The sequence below is a fragment of the Rhinolophus sinicus genome, linkage group LG02 (genome assembly GCF_036562045.2).
Source record: "Rhinolophus sinicus isolate RSC01 linkage group LG02, ASM3656204v1, whole genome shotgun sequence".
Classification (NCBI taxonomy): domain Eukaryota; kingdom Metazoa; phylum Chordata; class Mammalia; order Chiroptera; family Rhinolophidae; genus Rhinolophus; species Rhinolophus sinicus.
Window position 1 is genome coordinate 185,866,435 of NC_133752.1, and position 18,882 is coordinate 185,885,316.

The following is an 18,882-nucleotide window of genomic DNA, read 5'->3' on the forward strand; positions in this document are numbered from 1 at the left end:
AATTCCTCGAGTCCCGCAAGGGATGGTGGGCAGCACCCCCTGCAACTAGTAACGGGTGACTGGACCTGGAGCTGAGCTGCGCCCTCCACAACTAAGACTGAAAGGACAGCAACTTGACTTGGAAAAAAGTCCTGGAAGTATACTGTTCCCCAATAAAGTCCTGTTCCTCTTCCCCAATAAAATCTTAAAACAACAAAACCATGCAGCAATGAACATTACTGTAAGTAGAGTTACTGGGTAACACAGATTCTTATTTTCGGAAAAGCCAGGTCGCAGGTAGACATTTACAAACACACTTAAACAGCGCTTCTCCCCTTCCCTTCTCCTTTGAGAGGTGGAGAGCGTGCAAGGATCACATAAGTAGAGTAGTAAAATTCCTCGCTATGGTTTGGTGTTTGTAAAGTAACTATTCCTCGCAGTTTTTTTTTTTTTTTTCTTTCAAGAACGATCCGCACAAGTCGTGCAGGAAGAAAGCAGCTCTCCCATGGTGGTGACAGGTAGAGCGTTGAAAATGCTAGCTTCTTGAAAGAATCGCCTGGACAGCGACTTCCTCGAGGACCGGACCACGCCTTCTTGTTAAGCCCCCACCTCATCAATTTTGCCCTTTCTAGGCTCGACTGAGGGAGCAACTCCCAGGTATTAAAAGTAGCCTGGAGACAGCAGGGCGAAATTGAGGGTATCGGGGTGGCATCAGAAGAGAACAGTGGCGAGGCCCAAGTAGAAACAGGAGGACACCGTGAGGACCGCCGCCTCAACTGCAGCTGCCTTCGGCCACCGAGTAGGACTCGCTTTCCCAGCGGCCCCCGCGCCCCGCGCGCACGGGGGTGGTGCCAGAGCCGGAAATCACGTGTTTTGACAGCCGCTGGGGTGAGGCCGCGGTAGTCCACCAGGCTGCTTGGAGCTGTGACTGAGGGAGGCGTCGTGGTGATGGCGGTGGAGACTCTGTCCCCGGACTGGGAATTCGACCGCGTCGACGACGGCTCACAGAGTAAGGGAGCAGCAGGGCTAGGGCTGCGGGTGGAAGCTTCCGCTCCGGCCTCAGCGCTGGCGGCGTTTCTGCGGGAGGGCTTGCGTCGCGGTGGCTGCGCAGCCGTCGGGTTCGGGGCACTTTCTGCCCATTGAGAGGGACGCGTTCTCAAGCGTTACTTTTGGGGATGAGGGTCCCAGCAATGGCGGGTCAGGCTGGCGCGGTGAGGGCTCGGCATTCGGGGCGGTGACTCTTCAGAGGAGCCCGCGGTGCCCCTGGGGGAGCGGCGTCCACTTTCTGCAGCCGAGGGACACGGGCGGGGCGGGTCCAGGGAGGCCCAGCAGCCCCGGGAGCGGAGGCTGGTCCTGTCTTTGGACTCTCGGGGCTTTCGCCAGATCATCGGAGCGTTCAGTTCTAGCAGAGGCTGAGGTCCGGGTTCCTGTTTCGGTTTCCTGTTTTTCTTTTTTTCCTCCCCAATCAACTTTTGGAAGTTTGAGTGTTTTTTCCTTCACATTCTTACAACCATTGAAGATAGCGAAAAGGAACTCTTCTCATGGTGAAATTAACACGTGATTGTTAATCTCCTTCCATGCCTTTTATTTACGTTAAATGAAAGTGATGTCCTGTAGTTTCCATTGTCGCTAGAAAGGTTTCAAAAATTACAGCAAATCTGCCTCACGTTTTGCTTTATAAAATCGAGTTGTCAGTCTTTAACTTAGAATCTAATGACAGAAAACAAATTTAGTTCCACGTAGCAAAATTTAGAGGCCAAACTATTGTAGTGAAACTCTTAAGATTAACACAAGTTGGCAGTCTGTTTTTTTTGGTGATATTAATCTGTTTAAGTGATATTGAAGATACTGGGACATACTGCTTGTGAATTTGTTGTTAATACAATTTTTCCAGAAGGTGAATGTAATTAAAAAAAAAATTACCTATGAATTTTGCTTAATTTTACAAAGAAAGACTCGTGTACAAACTTAGGTGTAATTAGGTTTTAGTCTTTCAAAGAAGCGTGAGTAAATTAAGGGATGGTTTGCAGTTTTTCACTCTACAGGGTATTAGCTCTTATGCAGACTTAAAAAACAATCTTGGTGGTAATAAAGTTCTCTAATTTTTTTGTGGAGAGGATTCTGTATTTACTGTTACAAAGTGAACTGCACCTTATCATGTATGAAGGTCTATGGACAAAGGTCCCCAACTGTGCCTTTGGAGTAAATAATGAATTCTTATGTGTAAAATAGAATATTTACTTTCATCTTCAAAAAATTGTGATAAAAACATGTTATTTGGTTTGAAAATGGTTCACCTTAGAGTACAGTGATCTGATTCACTCAGCAGACGTTTTCTGTACACCAGGCGCTATGCTAGGTATTAGGGATACAAAGATAAAACAAAGAATGTAGTCTGTTGGAAGAGATAAGCATGTAAATTGATTTTTGGAATTTCACTCTTTAGTAATCACCACATAGTTTTTTACTTCAAGTCTTTTTATTTTAACTTTTACTAATTTTACAACTATTTCTTATCAGCAAGGAACTTTAATGTTATTACAGGTTTTCTGTTGCCTGATACTTTGTGAATTCCCAGACTAAATAAGTAATTTATTGGCATGTTTTTCTAGTATTGTCATTAAGAACTTATTTGTTGACTAAATACAACTGAGGTCATTTTCCATGTAACTGAGAATTAGATGTGTACTTGGGATTTTGAGAATCTTACACAGTTTTTATTTTACGCCGTAGGGAAGAGACTTCTCATCTCTTCTCTGTGCCTGATTTTCATTAATTTTTGGACTATGAATCATATCTAGACTAATTGTTTTTCAGAATTGCCTAGATTAATGCTATAATGAGATAGGAACCTTAGTGAACTAAATGGATCCACCTGATTCAGTGCATTAGTTGCAAAATAAGGGAGAATGGGGAGCTAGATCTTTATCCTTAATGTATCAGAAGATACTTTATCTTGGAGTTGCTTCGCATTGCTAATTTGAGGAGAGAAAATTGTACCTTTTTTAGAAGAGAGGGATTGGATAAAGTTAATAAAAGAAACTGAGTTGGAGTTGAATTTGCTGCTTTTGTAATAAGAAATGAATTCTTAGGTATGAGTTGGAATACGTATTTACTTTCATTAATATTGACCAATAGGCATAGCTTTATTGTTAAGTTTATTCCAATGCCTCTTTAGAGTCATCTATTAATGTGTAAATTCTGTAAATATCACCACAGTATTCTGTACTTATTGTTCTTTACTGGCTTTTCCAACTCTATTATGATAGTTAAATAATTAAAGCAAATCTTGGTAAATTTGGGGGCATTGCAGTAATAGTCATTATGATGAAGCAGGTCTAAATGCATTTTAAAAACAATATATAGGTGTATTTTTAAACAGGTGCATAGAATTAAGAATTATATTTTTAAATTTTGCTTGTATGACAACACAGATTTTTACACTTAATTCAGGTCACGAATTTATTTTATTTTATTTTTTGCAAAAATGTTGTTTATGACTAAAACATAAAATTAGGACATTGCATAGTCTAAGGAATTATTCAGATTGTTTAAAAGCCCTGGATTATACGGTAAATGGTAATGACTTTTTCATACTACTTTAAAATTAGTTTTAAGGTGATATATAGCTCTCTGTATATGGCAACATCTGCTTTTAATATTATTTTATCTGGAAAATATTGAAAGCTGAATTATTGTTTAACTTTGAAACTTTATTTTCAAGAAGTCCAGACATTCCAGAGTAATACATTTAGTAATGCTTAGTATCTACTTCGCTGTGACTTTTGAGATTATATGAAGTAAATGTCGTGTAATTTTTGTACTTCTCACATATTGTTTTAAAATTTAAATTTAGAAATTCATGCTGAAGTTCAACTTAAGAATTATGGGAAATTTCTTGAGGAGTATACATCTCAATTGAGAAGAATTGAGGATGCACTAGATGATTCAATTGGAGATGTTTGGGATTTCAATCTTGATCCTATAGCATTAAAGGTTTGATTTTTTTTTTTTTAAATGTATACATTTTCAGGACATACTATATCTTGAAAACATAATTGTTAAAAATGGAGCATATGTTATTTGGAATCTAGAAAATTAAAGAATTTGGAGAAAAATTGTTAATTTCCTTTTCTAAGCTATGCAGATATTTTTGTATGTTTTTGTTTTTTTTTAAAGAATGACACGAACTCAAAGCCTTTAGTGTCAAGAATGTCACATAGTCCATCCAACTCTTTGAGCTAGCCTTTGTTTTTCATTTTCAAGAAAATGAAGAAGATTGGAATAGAACATTCAGGCTGCGTTTGTTTCTTATAGAGGTTATTTTACATACAATGAGATGCATAAATTTAAAATATACTGTTCAGTAATTTTGCCAAACACATATACCCATGCAACTCATATCTCAATCAAGATAACAGAATATTTTCATCATTTACCATAAGTTCCTTTATGTTATTTAGGGGATCTTAATGTAGAAATAATTTTGCAATGTATAAAACAGGTTACTCTTGCTTTGTTCCATTTTGAGGTAGTTCTATCTTGTTTTATCTTTGAAACTGTAGCCTGTTACCACTTAAATAACATTTGTTGAGCATTTATTATGTACTAGTCCTAAATCACATATTGACTTTTTAAATAACAGCTTTCTTGAGATATAATTCACATATCATTCAATTCTTTGCTTTTTAATGTATTCACAGAATTGTGCAACCATCCTTAGAGCCATTTTAGAACATTTTTACCACCCCAAATAGACTTCCTGTACCCATTAGTAGTCACTCCCCATCTGGTATGGTGCTAGTGTTGAATATAGGGTCTAATACAAGTTAAATAGAATAGAGCTAGTCTCAATTTGTGCATTTAAGATTTCAGTGATTCTTTTCAAATTAAAAAGATGTTCTTTTCCTTGTTTCTATAGCTTTTGCCTTATGAGCAGTCTTCCCTTTTGGAACTCATAAAGACTGAAAATAAGGTACGGATTCCTAAACCTAAAAATCTATGTCTAAAATGCTTTGGTTATCTGCTATAATTTTCTTTTTTATCTTTTTACTCATGAAACTAGGTCTTAAACAAAGTCATCACGGTTTATGCTGCACTTTGTTGTGAAATCAAGAAATTAAAATATGAGGTAATTATTTGTATTCTTAAGATGTTAAAAACATTTAAAAGCAAATATGTGCTTACATGTATACAGTATGCATGAATATTTATTTAAAGAAGAAATAGTAATAATAATGACAGAGTACTTACTATGTACCAAGCACCATGCTAACTGTTAATACAACAACGCAGGACAGTAAGTGAGGAATAGATGAGGAAACAGGCTTAAAGAGGGTGTCACTTGTCTAACATTTTACTGGTAGTAATTGTTTGAGTCTGGGTCTGCATACTTTCAAAGTCTGTGTTACCTGCCCTATATACTAGTGGCTTTCTAGATGTAACTGATTTTTTAAGAAAGCTTTGAATTTTTCATATGTTTTGTGTTTCCTTGCCCATGAGCAATTAAAACTCTGGGAGAAGTTGGTAAACTTTTTTTCTCTGCCTTTTTGATACTATGTGTTTGCTTTCTATCTCCCATGGACAAATGGGAGGACGTGGGACAATTAGAGTGGTCGGATAAGACCAAGTAAAGGCTAAGAAATCAAGAAATGACTTTGTCTATCAGTAATATTTTTGGTACTCTAAAGATAAATTCAATTTACCTGTATTGTAAGCAGTTTTGAATTTTAAATGAATTTGTTGTGAATAAGTGATGTAATCCTCTGCTTATTTTGAAATATGGACAGCTAAGAGAGCCTTGGAATTTAAAAACAAAATAGCAACTTTTACAATTATTTTAATTTTTTTTTTAAAACAGGCTGAAACTAAATTTTATAATGGTCTCTTGTTTTATGGAGAAGGAGGTGAGTTTTAAAATTTCACACTGTAATGTTGTGATGCCTTTCTTGAGATTCAAATGAGCTTTAAAAAATTAACACAATTCTAGGACTATCATAATGTATTAATGTGAGAAAATAAGCATTCAGATTTTTTGTTGGTTTATTTGTTTGGTAAACAGTTAAAAAAAACCTGAGTGATGAAGCAGCAGCAGATTCTCTAAAGTCTATTTGTGATATTTTTATTAATTATAAAGCACTGCAACTAGATGAGAATTTTCCTTGAATTCATTAAATAGTGAAACAGATGGTTACTTTTCAATGTGTGATTAATGATTGTCTTATTTTTCTCTTCAGTGTAAAAATTGTTTTCAATGCTGTGCAGATTAGAACATGTACTGATATATAAAAATCATATTTTATTTTTTTGGTGTTGATTGAGTATATAAAACAATTGAAATACAATTCTTCATGTTGCCTTTTAAAGCCACAGATTCCAGCATGGTGGAAGGTGATTGCCAAATTCAAATGGGCAGGTTTATTTCGTTCTTACAGGTAACTGATTTTTACTTTGTATTGAGGTGTGTTTTTTTTTGAAAAGTTTGAATAAATTACACATAATTAAAAAAGATTTATGAAACCTACAAATGCTTAGAATGTGTACTGTGGAGGTAAGACACTTAGTTGTCATCAGATTATAATTGAGATGGTAATTCCTGAGAGATTTTCATAATTTTAGGAAAATAAGGATCAAAATAAAGTTTCTTTGTATAATTTCATTTACAGGCAATCTGTTACTGTGCCTTTAAAATAATTTAAACTTTGTATCAGGTAGGAAAAGATAATTTGTATCAGGAAAAAGTTGTTAATGGAGATGGTTCAGTTGTTACATGAGCAGTAATGAGGTTGTTAAAGGTAACTGCACTTGGTGCTTCTAATCAAGTGTTTCAATTTAGATTTGCTTTTCATCATTGCAAAGTTTTAGTTATTCTAGTTCTTTTGGTTTAATTTTATCAAAAGAATGAAATAACCCCTCTCCATTATAAAAGCATTGCTTATACAATATGACAAAAGCAGAAATTGGAGATAAGGGAAAAATACCCATAATCCCACCTACTTTCTGATTGTTGGGTACAAGATTTAATTATTTCATTGAATCAAGCATATTAATATATTGTTCAGATCTTTTATATCTCTACTACTTTTTTGGGTCTATTTGACTTAACTGAGAGTATTTCGTTGAAATTATCCTCTCTTATGGTATGTGCTAGTCAGGGTCCAGTCCAGAAAACAGTTCACACAAGGTATTTCAAAATAAGAGAGTTGGTTACACAAGACTTGGAAGACTGAAAGAAAAAGAACAGTGAAGTAATCCAGAGGAAGCAGATACCAACTCATACATCTAGAGGGAAAACGGGAAAAGATGGGGTTGCCAGAACCTGAGAGCTTGGAGGAGGAGCCCCCTGGAATTAGTACTTGTACTGCTGAGGAAGCAGTGCTGCCTGGCTGCTGCTACCTTTGTGCGGGCGATATGAAGTTGGTTCTGTAGTGGTGGAAGAAGCTGGAGGCTGGAGCAATTGGCCATTGCTGGGGTCAGCCACTCCTGCTTGGATTGTGTTGATAAAAGCAGGAAGAATTAGAAAGATGTCCTTTTCCTGCCTTCTAGTCTCCTTTTAGTGCCACCTGTCGTTAGACCCTGACGGGAATCCTGCTGGGCAGGAGTCTAAGAAATGTGTCAATTTCTTCCCCTAGTTTTATCAAATTTTGCGTTTACTTTGAGGATATTTGGTACATACAAGTTTATCATTCCTGATAAATTGAATCTTTTAATGTTATGTGGTGACCCTCTTAAGCTGTGATAATTATGTGGTTAATATATAAATGATATAGTAATTAGCTATAGTAATGCTAAAAGTCTATTTTTGTCTTATATTAATGTCACTACCCCAGCTCTGTTTGAGTTAACATTTTCTTGATTTATCTTTCTGCATTCTTGCAAGCTTTCGTTGTCATAGTGCTTTAGTTGTGTTTCTTTAAAACTGCATATATCTGGATTTTGATTTTTTTTGTACAATCTGAAAATATTTGTCTTTTAATTTGTTAATTCTATTTCTAGTTTATATAAATAGTCTGTTATGTATCTGGACTTGTTTCTGCCTTTTTATTTTGTGCTGTTCTGCATTTTCTGTTCTTTTCTCTGCTTTTATTAAACTTCTAGAAATTTAATAAGAAATGTAAAGCTAGAGCTGTTTAAATAAAATTGAAATGCCTTGTTTTCGTTTTCTTTCTTTTTTTATTTATAGTTTATTGGGGTGACAGTTGTTAGTAAAGTTACATAGATTTCAGGTGAACAATTCTGTATTACATCATCTATAAATCCCATTGTGTGTTCACCACCCAGAGTCAGTTCTCCTTCCATCACCATATATTTGATCCCCTTTACCCTCATCTACCACCCCCCACCCGCCTTACCCTCTGGTAACCACTAAACTATTGTCTGTGTCTATAAGTTTTTGTTTCTCATTTGTTTGTCTTGTTCTTTTGTTTTTGGTTTATATACCACATATCAGTGAGATCACATGGTTCTCTGCTTTTTCTGTCTGACTTATTTCGCTTAGCATTATAATCTCAAGATCCATCCATGTTGTCACAAATGGTCCTATTTCATCTTTTCTTACCGCTGAATAGTATTCCATATACCACAACTTCTTTATCCATTCATCTATCAAAGGCCATTTTGGTTGTTTCTGTATCTTGGCCTCTGTAAATAAAGCTGCAATGAACATTGGAGCACACTTGTCTTTATGGATAAATGTTTTCAGATTTTTTGGGTAGATACCCAGGAAGGGGATTGCTGGGCCATGTGGTAATTCTATTCATAATTTTTTGAGGAACCTCCACACTGCCTTCCATAGCGGCTACACCAGTCTGCATTCCCACCAACAGTGTATGAGGGTTGCTTTTTCTCCACAGCCTCTCCAACACTTGTTACTATTTGTCTTGTTGATGATAACCATTCTAACTGGGGTGAGGTGATATCTCATTGTGGTTTTTATTTGCATTTCTCTGATGATTAGTGATGTTGAGCATTTTTTCATATGTCTGTTTGCCATTTGTATGTCCCTTGTTTTCATTTGCATAAACACTAAATTGTTTTTTGGGTCTCACTGACAGCTGCATAAAATTCCATTTTTAAGCCTGGAATATATGTTACAAGCCATTCTTAATGCTGGGGATACAACAAGTGTACAAAGCCAATAGAAATTCCTGCCCTCGTAGAGCTTAAAATTTTCAAACAACCATAAATTTAATCTGGTTTTAAATACTTTGGGATACAAACTATAGGTTTAAAAGTTGCAAGCTTCTGAAAAGAAATTTTGAGGAGGTGTGGGATATGGTAGATGCCAGGTCTTTTAATGATGAACATATGAAGTTATTTCAGTGATTTCTGGAGACCCCTTTCCATCATTGTCATACTTTCTAAACTGGCTGCTTTTGAGCTTCGTTCATTCAAATTTTCATTCATTTGATAGAACAGAAATTTTTATTGAGAAGCAGTTGAGAGTTAGCCAGTATGCTAGGCAGTCTCATTTCTTCAAAAAAGAAATGAGACTGTCCTCTGTCATTTAGGAATTATATAAAAATGACTTTGGGATGCAGGAGGTGAGTTAAGAATTGTTTGCTTGAGGAATGCTTGAAGTCTGGCTGCAGGTTAACTCCAGTTTTTACTGGAAAACTGTTTTGTTTTTGTTTAGCGTTTTTACCATAAAATTCAGTCAGAAATGGAGACATTTAAAAAGCAACTTTGTAACATATACCTCACTTGTCATTTCAGGAACTGTCTTGTTTTGTTACCAGGTGCTATGAAGTGGTGATGAATGTAGTCCACCAGTTGGCTGCCCTCTATATCAATAACAAGTAATGGATTTTAGAAATATTTTTGCATTTATAATAGAGATGCAGGAAATGTTTTTCTAAAATTAGTTACCTGAAATAGCTTTTTGTTTATTACTTACTCACTCATTCCTTCATTCACTTATTCAGCATTTTTTGAACACTTATGCTCTTTCAAACACTACTTGATGTGTTTAATAAAAAAATGATAGGTTAATAAGACAGTTTCTGCCATGGTGAATGAACCCAGTATCTGTCTGAATGAGAATGTTGACTGAATAACCTTAAAGAAATTTGATTATATAAAACAAGGCTAACATACCATGTTCTCTCCTTATTCCTTTCCTCTCTCCTTTACATTGAAGGTTCCCTGACTCAATAGAATCACATGAGACCTTTCTTAAACTACAGAATCTTCGGGAGTGGGGTTAGGGATCTTGTGTAGAAAAAATTCTATAATTATAATGACCTAACAAGTTTGGGGACCACTGCCCTAAATCAAGAAAAATGATCACATTTTCAGTCTTTACCATTCTTACTACCGCAAAATAATATCTCACATGATTAATAATTTATACTTAAAATTTTCCCCACTTACTACGGTCACGTGCCACATAACGATGTTTTGGTCAAGAATGGACCACACATGTGACAGTGGTTCCATAGATTATGGGGCTGAAAAATGCCTGTCGCCTAGTGACACCGCAGTCGTGGTGGTGCTGTAGCACAACCCATTCCACAGATACCATTGAGTTACAGTTGCCTCCAGTATTGAGTTCAGTAACATCCTAGCTTTGTAGCCTGGGAGCTGTAGGGGAACAGAATTTGTCACCCCAAAATATGTCCATTTGGCCTAAGGTTTATTTTGGGCTGGTTAATTTTGAGAAACAGCAGACATGGGAGAAGCTCTGAAAACCAGGTAGAAGTTACTCTGTGAAACACATTTACATTTGTAAGGGAAATCTTCATTTGTAAGGATGTCTCCCTCCCAGTACTAAAATATCTTAGCCAAGAACCAAGAGAGTAGAGGGAAAATAATTTTTCTTCTACAGAGAAATAAGTTATATACCATATAGTCTAGGTGTGCAATAGGCTATACCACTTTGGTTTGTGTAAGTGCTCTCTATGATGCTTGCATAATGACAAAATCACCTAACAACACATTTCTCAGAACATATCCCTGTTGATAAGCAGAACATGACTGTAATTATAACCTTACAATAACTTTGTTTAGATATATGACTAGGGAATTCTCAATTATGAGAAGAGATAACTGAGGCCCTGAGGAATTATTTGCCAAGATTCCATAGCAATTTGGATATTGTTTTGTTCACCAGTCTTGTTCATTATTATTACGATAGCATGCTGCATCTTAACTTTTTTATAAACAGGAAGAAAGTGTTAAATGTTTCCCATTCTCATTTGTTCCCCTCAGGTATTTATTTTATGTTCTGTCCTTTCACTGAAACTCTCCTCCTGCCCGAAGGGAATGAGAGTATAACCTCCAATCCCTGCAGTACCTAGTGTGTAATTCAAGGGGAATCCCCTGCCCAAGAAAGATACAATTTATTTGAATTTTGTGTTTTAAAAATATTCTATCTTGTGGAATATGTGTGCTTTGATATTTAAATACTATCTTAAATTATTTACTGTTGAATAAATTGCATCTCTAGGAAGTAAAATTGAATTATCCCGGGCCTTTTGACTTTAGTATAATCTTAGTTGTATGCGTTGTTTTTCAGTAGGAATGACAACTCAGAAATAAACCTGACTAAAGAGAGGACTAGTACCCAAATGCCAGTTGGGGTTGGATAACAAAGATCCTGGTTGGGAACTGGGAAATTCTAATATTTAGAAAGAAACGAGTATTAGTTTTGTTATTTCTCCACCTCCCTCCCAAGCTAGATCCCTTAGGTTTAAATGGCTGAGGTTATCCATGGAGCACGTATTGTCGCATCCCTACCCATTGAGTTGGGTATAGGCAAGGACTATGTATGTACAAGTTAGTTCCCTTCTTGGGAAAGTGGGATGTGGTAGTAATTGCATGGATCCCTTAAATTTGGGGGACTAAAGCCTAAATAAAGATAAATACACATTAAAATCCCAAGAGTTCTTGATGCTATGTGTTTTCCTTAAAGTAAACATGAATTGTAACCAAAAAAGGTTTTTGTGGTTTTTTTTTTAACATGGGTGTTATTTTATTACAGGGTTGCACCCAAAATTATAGAGACAACTGGAGTTCATTTTCAGGTAAAAGTAATTTAACTTGACCTGTAAAACTAATTTTTACTATATTTTATTTCGGAGTTTGTGTGATTGGGGAGTTTGTACAATTATAGCAAGACTCTTAAAGGATTTCTTTTTTTTCTCAATTTGTTCTTTTTCGTTTGTGAAGTTGATGGGGCATTACTGACCACTATCAGTGTAACTCTTTGTTTTTCTCAATAGTGGCCGAATGCAGATTCTCCAAGTGGTCTTTTTGGAGAGTGAAACAAATCTGGGCTATCACAATTAGGATGAAATACTGGGCAAAATGTTTCTTAGTTCAAAGCTAATTATTTTATCTGAGGATCAGTAGTTTTATCTAACTGGTTTATTCACTGCTTTAACTAATTCAGTGATTAGCTCGAATGTGTTTAACTTTAAAAATCCTCATAAAGTTTAACTTCTAACTAGTGATTAAATGGTAATCATTAAAGGTTTTTTAACAGACTATGTATGAGCACTTGGGAGAGCTGCTAACAGTTTTGCTTACCCTGGATGAAATTATTGATAATCATATCACGTTAAAAGACCACTGGACTATGTATAAAAGGTGAGCCAGTTAAAATATTTAAAATATTATTTGTATAGTTAATGTTTTAGTAAAAAGCAAAAAAATATAAATAGTGCAGATCCTTTAAAAGACTTGGAGGTTTATATTTAGAAGGACCTCATATCAGATGTTTTTATGAAGACACTAACCATTTTTTAATTTCAAATGGGTTTGTTTGAGAGTATGAATACTTGTATAAAGCATCCTAATTCTTGACTGCCTTAGGACTCAGAGTTATTTTTGCCTTGGTTTTTATTCAACGGACAGTTGTTTTTCTTGAGTTTTTTTTCCCCATTGTATACTCCAAGGCATTTTATTTTATTCAATCTATAAGTAATAAGTGCCTGGTATCTAGAGAGCACCAGATATCTGAATTTAAGATGATATAAAAAGGCATGATTAGGAAATTAAATATATTAGGATTTTTTTGTTCAAATTTTCAGATATGTAGAACCAAACAAGAAACACAGATAGAAAGTTTTGATTTCTAGGGGAAATTTTAAGTATTAGGCAAATTTATGGTCTTTCTCCTGATCTTCCACAAGGTTACTGAAATCTGTCCATCACAATCCTTCAAAATTTGGAATTCAGGAAGAAAAACTAAAGCCATTTGAAAAGTTCTTGCTGAAGCTGGAAGGGCAGTTACTTGATGGAATGATATTTCAGGTATGAGAGCTGTATTGGGGTATAGTAAATGGACTTATATTAGTTGACTCAATAGCATACTGTTGAATGTGTTTTTCTTTAAAAGTGCTTTGTCTTAAAACATTGTTAGTGTACTAAAATATCATTTCAGTATATACTAGCAAGCAAAATCAATAGTGTACTACTAAGAAACAATAGGGTTGTTTCTTTAATTATGTAGAAGGATAAAGCTACTCAAGGATTAAGATCTAAGTAGTTATGTTAAGTATTGTGTTGTTAACCTCTAGATTTAGATTTGTAAGACTACCTTTTAAAAGTGTTTAATTCTTCCCAGGCTCAGAGAATATAATTTGGGTCTGCACAGTCCAGGTGGCGTCTAACCACATGTGATTATTTAAATTTAAATGAATAAATTAAAATAAAAAATTCATTGCCTCCGCCACACTGGCAACATTTCAAGTACTTAATAGCCGCATGTAATCTAATCATCACACTGTACACCTTAAACTTACAAATATTATGTGTCAGTAATATCTCAATAAAGCTGGGGGAAAGAAATAGCCACGTGTTTGTGGCCAGCGATCATATCAGACACCAGAGATGTAGAACATTTCCATCATCACTGAAAGTTCTATTGAACAGCAGTGCTTTGCGTAGTATTCACCAGAAATTGCATTATATTCCATGTAAAGTCTGCTTCAAGGTTACCTTTAATTTATATTTTACATGACCACAATTTTAACAGGTTGATTCCAACTCTTTTTTTATATCAATTTTACTTTTAATCCATTAGATTCAAAAGGTAATTTTTTTTTTTGGTCATTGATTCTTTTTCCATATACTGTAATAAAGTGTTAGGAAAGTAATTGTAAACAGGAAAAATAAACTCTACTCTTAAAAGTGGAAAGTAAAGAATAAAACATGTTTTCCACTGCTTCATCAGATATATCTTCTGTGCATCACTGTGTGTCTCTTCATGTTGGGTTAATCGATTTTTGGTTCAGTTCTATTACTTGCACATAACTGATACTCAAATATATAAGTACATACAAATTTTCCGTTCAGAAGGATTTAGATAATTTGATTAGATAAAGGTGAAAACGTGAACTTCAGAGTTTGTAAAATTGAAATGATGAATGTTGATGTTTATCACACATACTATGTTTAAATCTACTTAATAGCTTATTATTGAGAGTCTAAATTTCTCTTTAAATGTTTCCTCTCTAGGCCTGTATAGAGCAGCAGTTTGATTCTCTCAATGGGGGAGTATCTGTGTCAAAAAATAGCACTTTTGCTGAAGAATTTGCACATAGTATTCGCTCAATTTTTGCAAATGTGGAAGCCAGACTTGGTAATATGAAGTGCATTTTTTGGTTTTTGTTTATAAAGTTTGTGTTTCCTTGAAAGCAGAATTTTACATATGTTCTATTTTTCTCTCATGTTATCATTGCATAAGGAGAGCCTTCTGAAATTGACCAGAGAGACAAGTACGTTGGAATTTGTGGACTCTTTGTATTGCACTTTCAAATTTTTCGAACTGTTGATAAAAAGTTTTATAAGTCTTTATTGGATATTTGTAAGAAGGTAAGAAATTGGACTTTATTTTTTTAATTTGAGTAGGTGAAAAAGGTTTTGAATGAAACTGGATATTTTAAAATGTATTTTATTCCTGTTTACAAAAATACTTTTTGTAATAATAATTACAAAAATGTAATAGTCATTAAAAAACCCAAGCATTCCAGAAATAAGTAGCATATTAAATTAAAATACCTTGTAATTCAGCGTAATATAAATGCATATAAGTGGTGGTATTTCCAGATTTTTTTCCTGTACATTAACTTTCTATTACTGTTACTACATTTTTCTCTTCTTTCTCCTCTTCTTGCTGCTCATTCTCATTCTCGAAGTAGAAAAAAAAGTTTTAATTTTTTTCTATATCTTTGCTATTTCCATAATGTGACACCTGATTTCAAAGTTGAAACTTTAGTTTGTATGAATATTAAGTGATATGTGACCATGAGATCCCAGCCATCTTGGTATTTATTTTTTATTTTTTTCACTAATACAGAGTGAAAGTAAAGGTCATGAGGATATCTATTTGATTTTTTGCATATTTTCACTCATCTTAAAATCCATGAAAGTGTGTAAGTGCACGTGTGTGTGTGTTGTTTAATATTTAGGCAGAATAAAATTACTGTTATGCATCACACCAGAGATAGGAATGCCTTAACTCTGTGCCATAGTATGATAATTTGTCTCATAATGAGTATTTTTTGTTTAATTTCTCTTGAAATAAATTGTCTTCCATTGTGTATTGTAGAACTATTAAATAGTTTATTGTTTAGCCTGCATTTAATGACTTGTCCCCCCATACGTTTACTATTTCAGGCACCAGCCATCACTCTAACGGCTAACATTATTTGGTTTCCTGATAATTTTTTGATCCAGAAAATACCAGCAGCTGCCAAACTTCTAGACAGAAAAAGTCTTCAAGCCATTAAAATACACAGAGATACTTTCCTACAGCAGAAAGCTCAATCACTTACCAAGTAGGTTTTATACTTGGTAAAATATACTTTTACGTAATAAAAATATTTAGATATTTTATATTTTCAAATCTTACTGATTCTAAATATATGTAAAGCATTTGAGTTACAAAACCAAACATACTTACTCATTACTAAAGAAAAAAGGTTGGGCAATCTCTAGCAGATTTATTTCCTAGGAGTTTCTTTTTGTTTTGTTTTAAATATTTTATGCGTAGAATTTAAGGTTTAGACAAGGTATACTTTTTGGCAATATACATGTATGTGTATATGTGTGTATGTGTATATATACACATGTATACACATGTATATACACCTACGTAACATGCACACATACATATACTTTTTATCAGATGCATTAAATATTTTTTGAAGTGAAGTCTGTACAGTAGATGTCATTTGATGACATTGAAAACATTGTATGTCCGTGATTCAGTGACGATTTTTTGGAGGAGTTGACTTTAATCTGATGCACCCCCTTTCTTTATTTTTATTTTTATGTAAGTAACGTATGCACATATTTAATAAGTCAAAAAGTACTTTAAGTTTAAAGGGGAAAATAATTATTCTCTATACCTTAGTCTTTCCAAAAAGAATGCTTTTAACTTTTAGGTTCTTCTGATATTTACATCTTATTTTTTTGTTTAACTCTTTATTTTATAAATTTTCAAATATACGCAAAATAGAAAAATATTATAAAGAGCCACAATGTTCCCATCTGCTAGCATGAACAATTAAATTTACTGCACATTCTTCCTTGAGTATAGTTATAAATCACATGTTGACCTGGATGAAGATTTTAAGTGAAGTGACACAGGACTCTGCCACTAGCCCTGTGCTGGACACGGTTTCTGTCTGTGACATGGTTAAAGGATAATTGGGATACTTACCAACTTTACGCTGATCTTGACTACTGAGGGGACATTGGGTCACTGCTACCCAATGGGGGAAGGAGGAATACGTTGAGTACAGGAGATTTTCTGTAGAATCTCTCAGTAGTCCTGTATCCTGTGATTAAAGTCAGCAGAAAATGACAACTCCTCAAGCAGGACTACCCATGGCAGAGATTTCAAGAGTCTCTAATACATTCTAAAACAGAATTGAGAAGGGATAAAGAGGTAAGTTTGGATTTAAAGAGATCAATTCAGTAAGATGGAGAGACAGGGATCAGGTTAGTAGCAGTAATTAAAAAGATACATTTTGGTTATCAGAGGCTTAATATTCTTTAACAGTGTGATGCAGTTGCTAAAAATGCCAGTACATACTTAGATTACATTAATAAGTATACCCAAGTTATGGAGACTGGTCATTACAATATCTAGCCCTGGGAATTGGTAGTTCCATTGAATTCTTATTGGTCAGATCATGGTGGGTGTTTGGTAGTGCCACATTTTAAGGGACCACAAGCTTCATCCCTAGATGAAGCTGAATAGGATGTCAGAAGATCTGAGAACCATTCCGTTTGAAGAGTTGTTGAGGAGTCTGCATAGTTTGGCCTTTAAAAGAGAAACCAGAGGATTGATATAGTGGGTTTCTTTAAGTATATGAGGGGCATTCCGGTTGAAGAGGGAACTGATTTGATCTCTGTGGCTCCAGAAGGTTGAACTAGAGCCAAAAGATGAAAGTGAAAGATAGTAATAATAATAATTGCCAACATTATCAGGCTCAACAATTTAGCAGGCATTGTGCCAAAGGGTTTAAACACATAGTTGTATGTAAACCCTGTTAACAGTCTTTTCACATGGGAAATAATAAAGGTGATAACTAATATATCCAGTGCTTTCTATAAGCCAGCAACTATTCCAGGAATGTCACATTTTTTGTCTTGAATCATCAGAAAATGATATGAGGTATATACTGTTGTTACTGCCATTTTATAGATGAGAAAACTGAAGTACAGAGAGATTAAACTTGCCCAAATTTAAATAGCTGGTAGGTGGCAGAGCTTGGCAGTCCAGTGCTAGAGGACAGACTGTTAGCTACTACTCTAAAGTATTACCTTTTTTCCCATTTTTAGATAAGGAAAATGAGGCTTAGAGAAATGAACTTTGCCAGGTCATACAGCTAAGTCTGTGTCCGGGTATGCAGACCCATGCCAGTCTCCTCTGCAGCCTCTGTGCCAGGTAGTGTTGGGTAGGCTGCTCTGAGGTAATGTGCGCTTTCACTAGATCTATGTGGCAGAATAGAGATGATCATCAGTCCAAGGTGTGTGGGAAGGCTTACTAGGTGGAAGGTTGACTACGTTGACTTTCAAATACCCCCACATGTTAAAATTTTGTTTCCAAATTCTTTGATTCCAAAGATACACAGGCACTGTAGAGCTCTGTGGAGCTGAAGGGGGCAATGTCTTTCTCATTCTTGCAATTCTGCCATAAAAAAAACTGAAATTCACTGCACTAAAATGAAACCCAGAAAAGGGGAGATGGTGTGATCAGCATGAGCTCTAACATTTTAGAAAAAGTTGAAGGGGTGACTGAATGCTGTCCCAGTCAGGCTCCATGAGTTCGTTATGTAAGCCAGGAGGAAGCAGTGGGGCACAGTTTCCCTGCCCCACACTGTACACTGCACCCCAACTGCACATGTGCCCCAGCCACCTCTTCGACGGTTTCCACGGTTTGTAGGTTGCTGCATTTTGTTTTTCATTCACAACCACTTTGACACTGGGATTACTGACTTCAGAGGTTAGGGGTATGAACCTTCATTTCAAACCTCCGGTTGACTTACAAGTGTTGACAATGTTTAGTGCTTTATATTGGGGCAGGAGATTTGGTTTTTTTTCCTTCCCTCCTGTTTGTGCTTTGAAATGAAACACAAACTGACTATCTTGATGGGATCCTGCGTCATTTTCGGACTCCCTTTGTCGGTTAACTTGCTTTTTAAAACTTAAAGCATTTTCATATGTATACATTTACAAGAGACAAAGATATGGAGTCTGGAGGTAGGAGTGATGGGCGGAGTGACAGACAAACCTCTGCTTTATCCTGCATACTCTGATCTAAAGCTGAGCCAATGCTCTTGACTGAGTCATAATGTTACTGACATGATTGCTGTCAGAGACGGCTCCATGGTCTAGGACCCTTCCTTCTGTCCTTGCTCATGACTTTTCTGTCCCCTCTGGTACATT

At 35.3% G+C, this 18,882-nt stretch overlaps 1 protein-coding gene across 6 annotated transcripts in view; it reads left to right on the forward strand.

Annotated features, from left to right (window-relative positions):
- The first annotated feature begins 843 nt into the window (after nucleotides 1-843).
- The window catches only part of WASHC4 (WASH complex subunit 4), a 66,588-nt gene continuing 48,549 nt past the window's right edge, over nucleotides 844-18,882 (forward strand). For all 6 annotated transcript variants that reach the window (XM_074326248.1, XM_019728457.2, XM_019728458.2 and 3 more), the window contains exons 1-13: nucleotides 844-988; nucleotides 3,836-3,975; nucleotides 4,901-4,954; nucleotides 5,045-5,110; nucleotides 5,840-5,885; nucleotides 6,346-6,413; nucleotides 9,694-9,776; nucleotides 11,960-12,002; nucleotides 12,464-12,567; nucleotides 13,113-13,233; nucleotides 14,440-14,563; nucleotides 14,669-14,796; nucleotides 15,601-15,761. In XM_074326248.1, coding sequence (XP_074182349.1) covers nucleotides 928-988; nucleotides 3,836-3,975; nucleotides 4,901-4,954; nucleotides 5,045-5,110; nucleotides 5,840-5,885; nucleotides 6,346-6,413; nucleotides 9,694-9,776; nucleotides 11,960-12,002; nucleotides 12,464-12,567; nucleotides 13,113-13,233; nucleotides 14,440-14,563; nucleotides 14,669-14,796; nucleotides 15,601-15,761 — 1,199 coding nt within the window. In that variant the 5' untranslated portion in view covers nucleotides 844-927. The remainder of the gene's footprint in view (nucleotides 989-3,835; nucleotides 3,976-4,900; nucleotides 4,955-5,044; nucleotides 5,111-5,839; nucleotides 5,886-6,345; nucleotides 6,414-9,693; nucleotides 9,777-11,959; nucleotides 12,003-12,463; nucleotides 12,568-13,112; nucleotides 13,234-14,439; nucleotides 14,564-14,668; nucleotides 14,797-15,600; nucleotides 15,762-18,882) is intronic.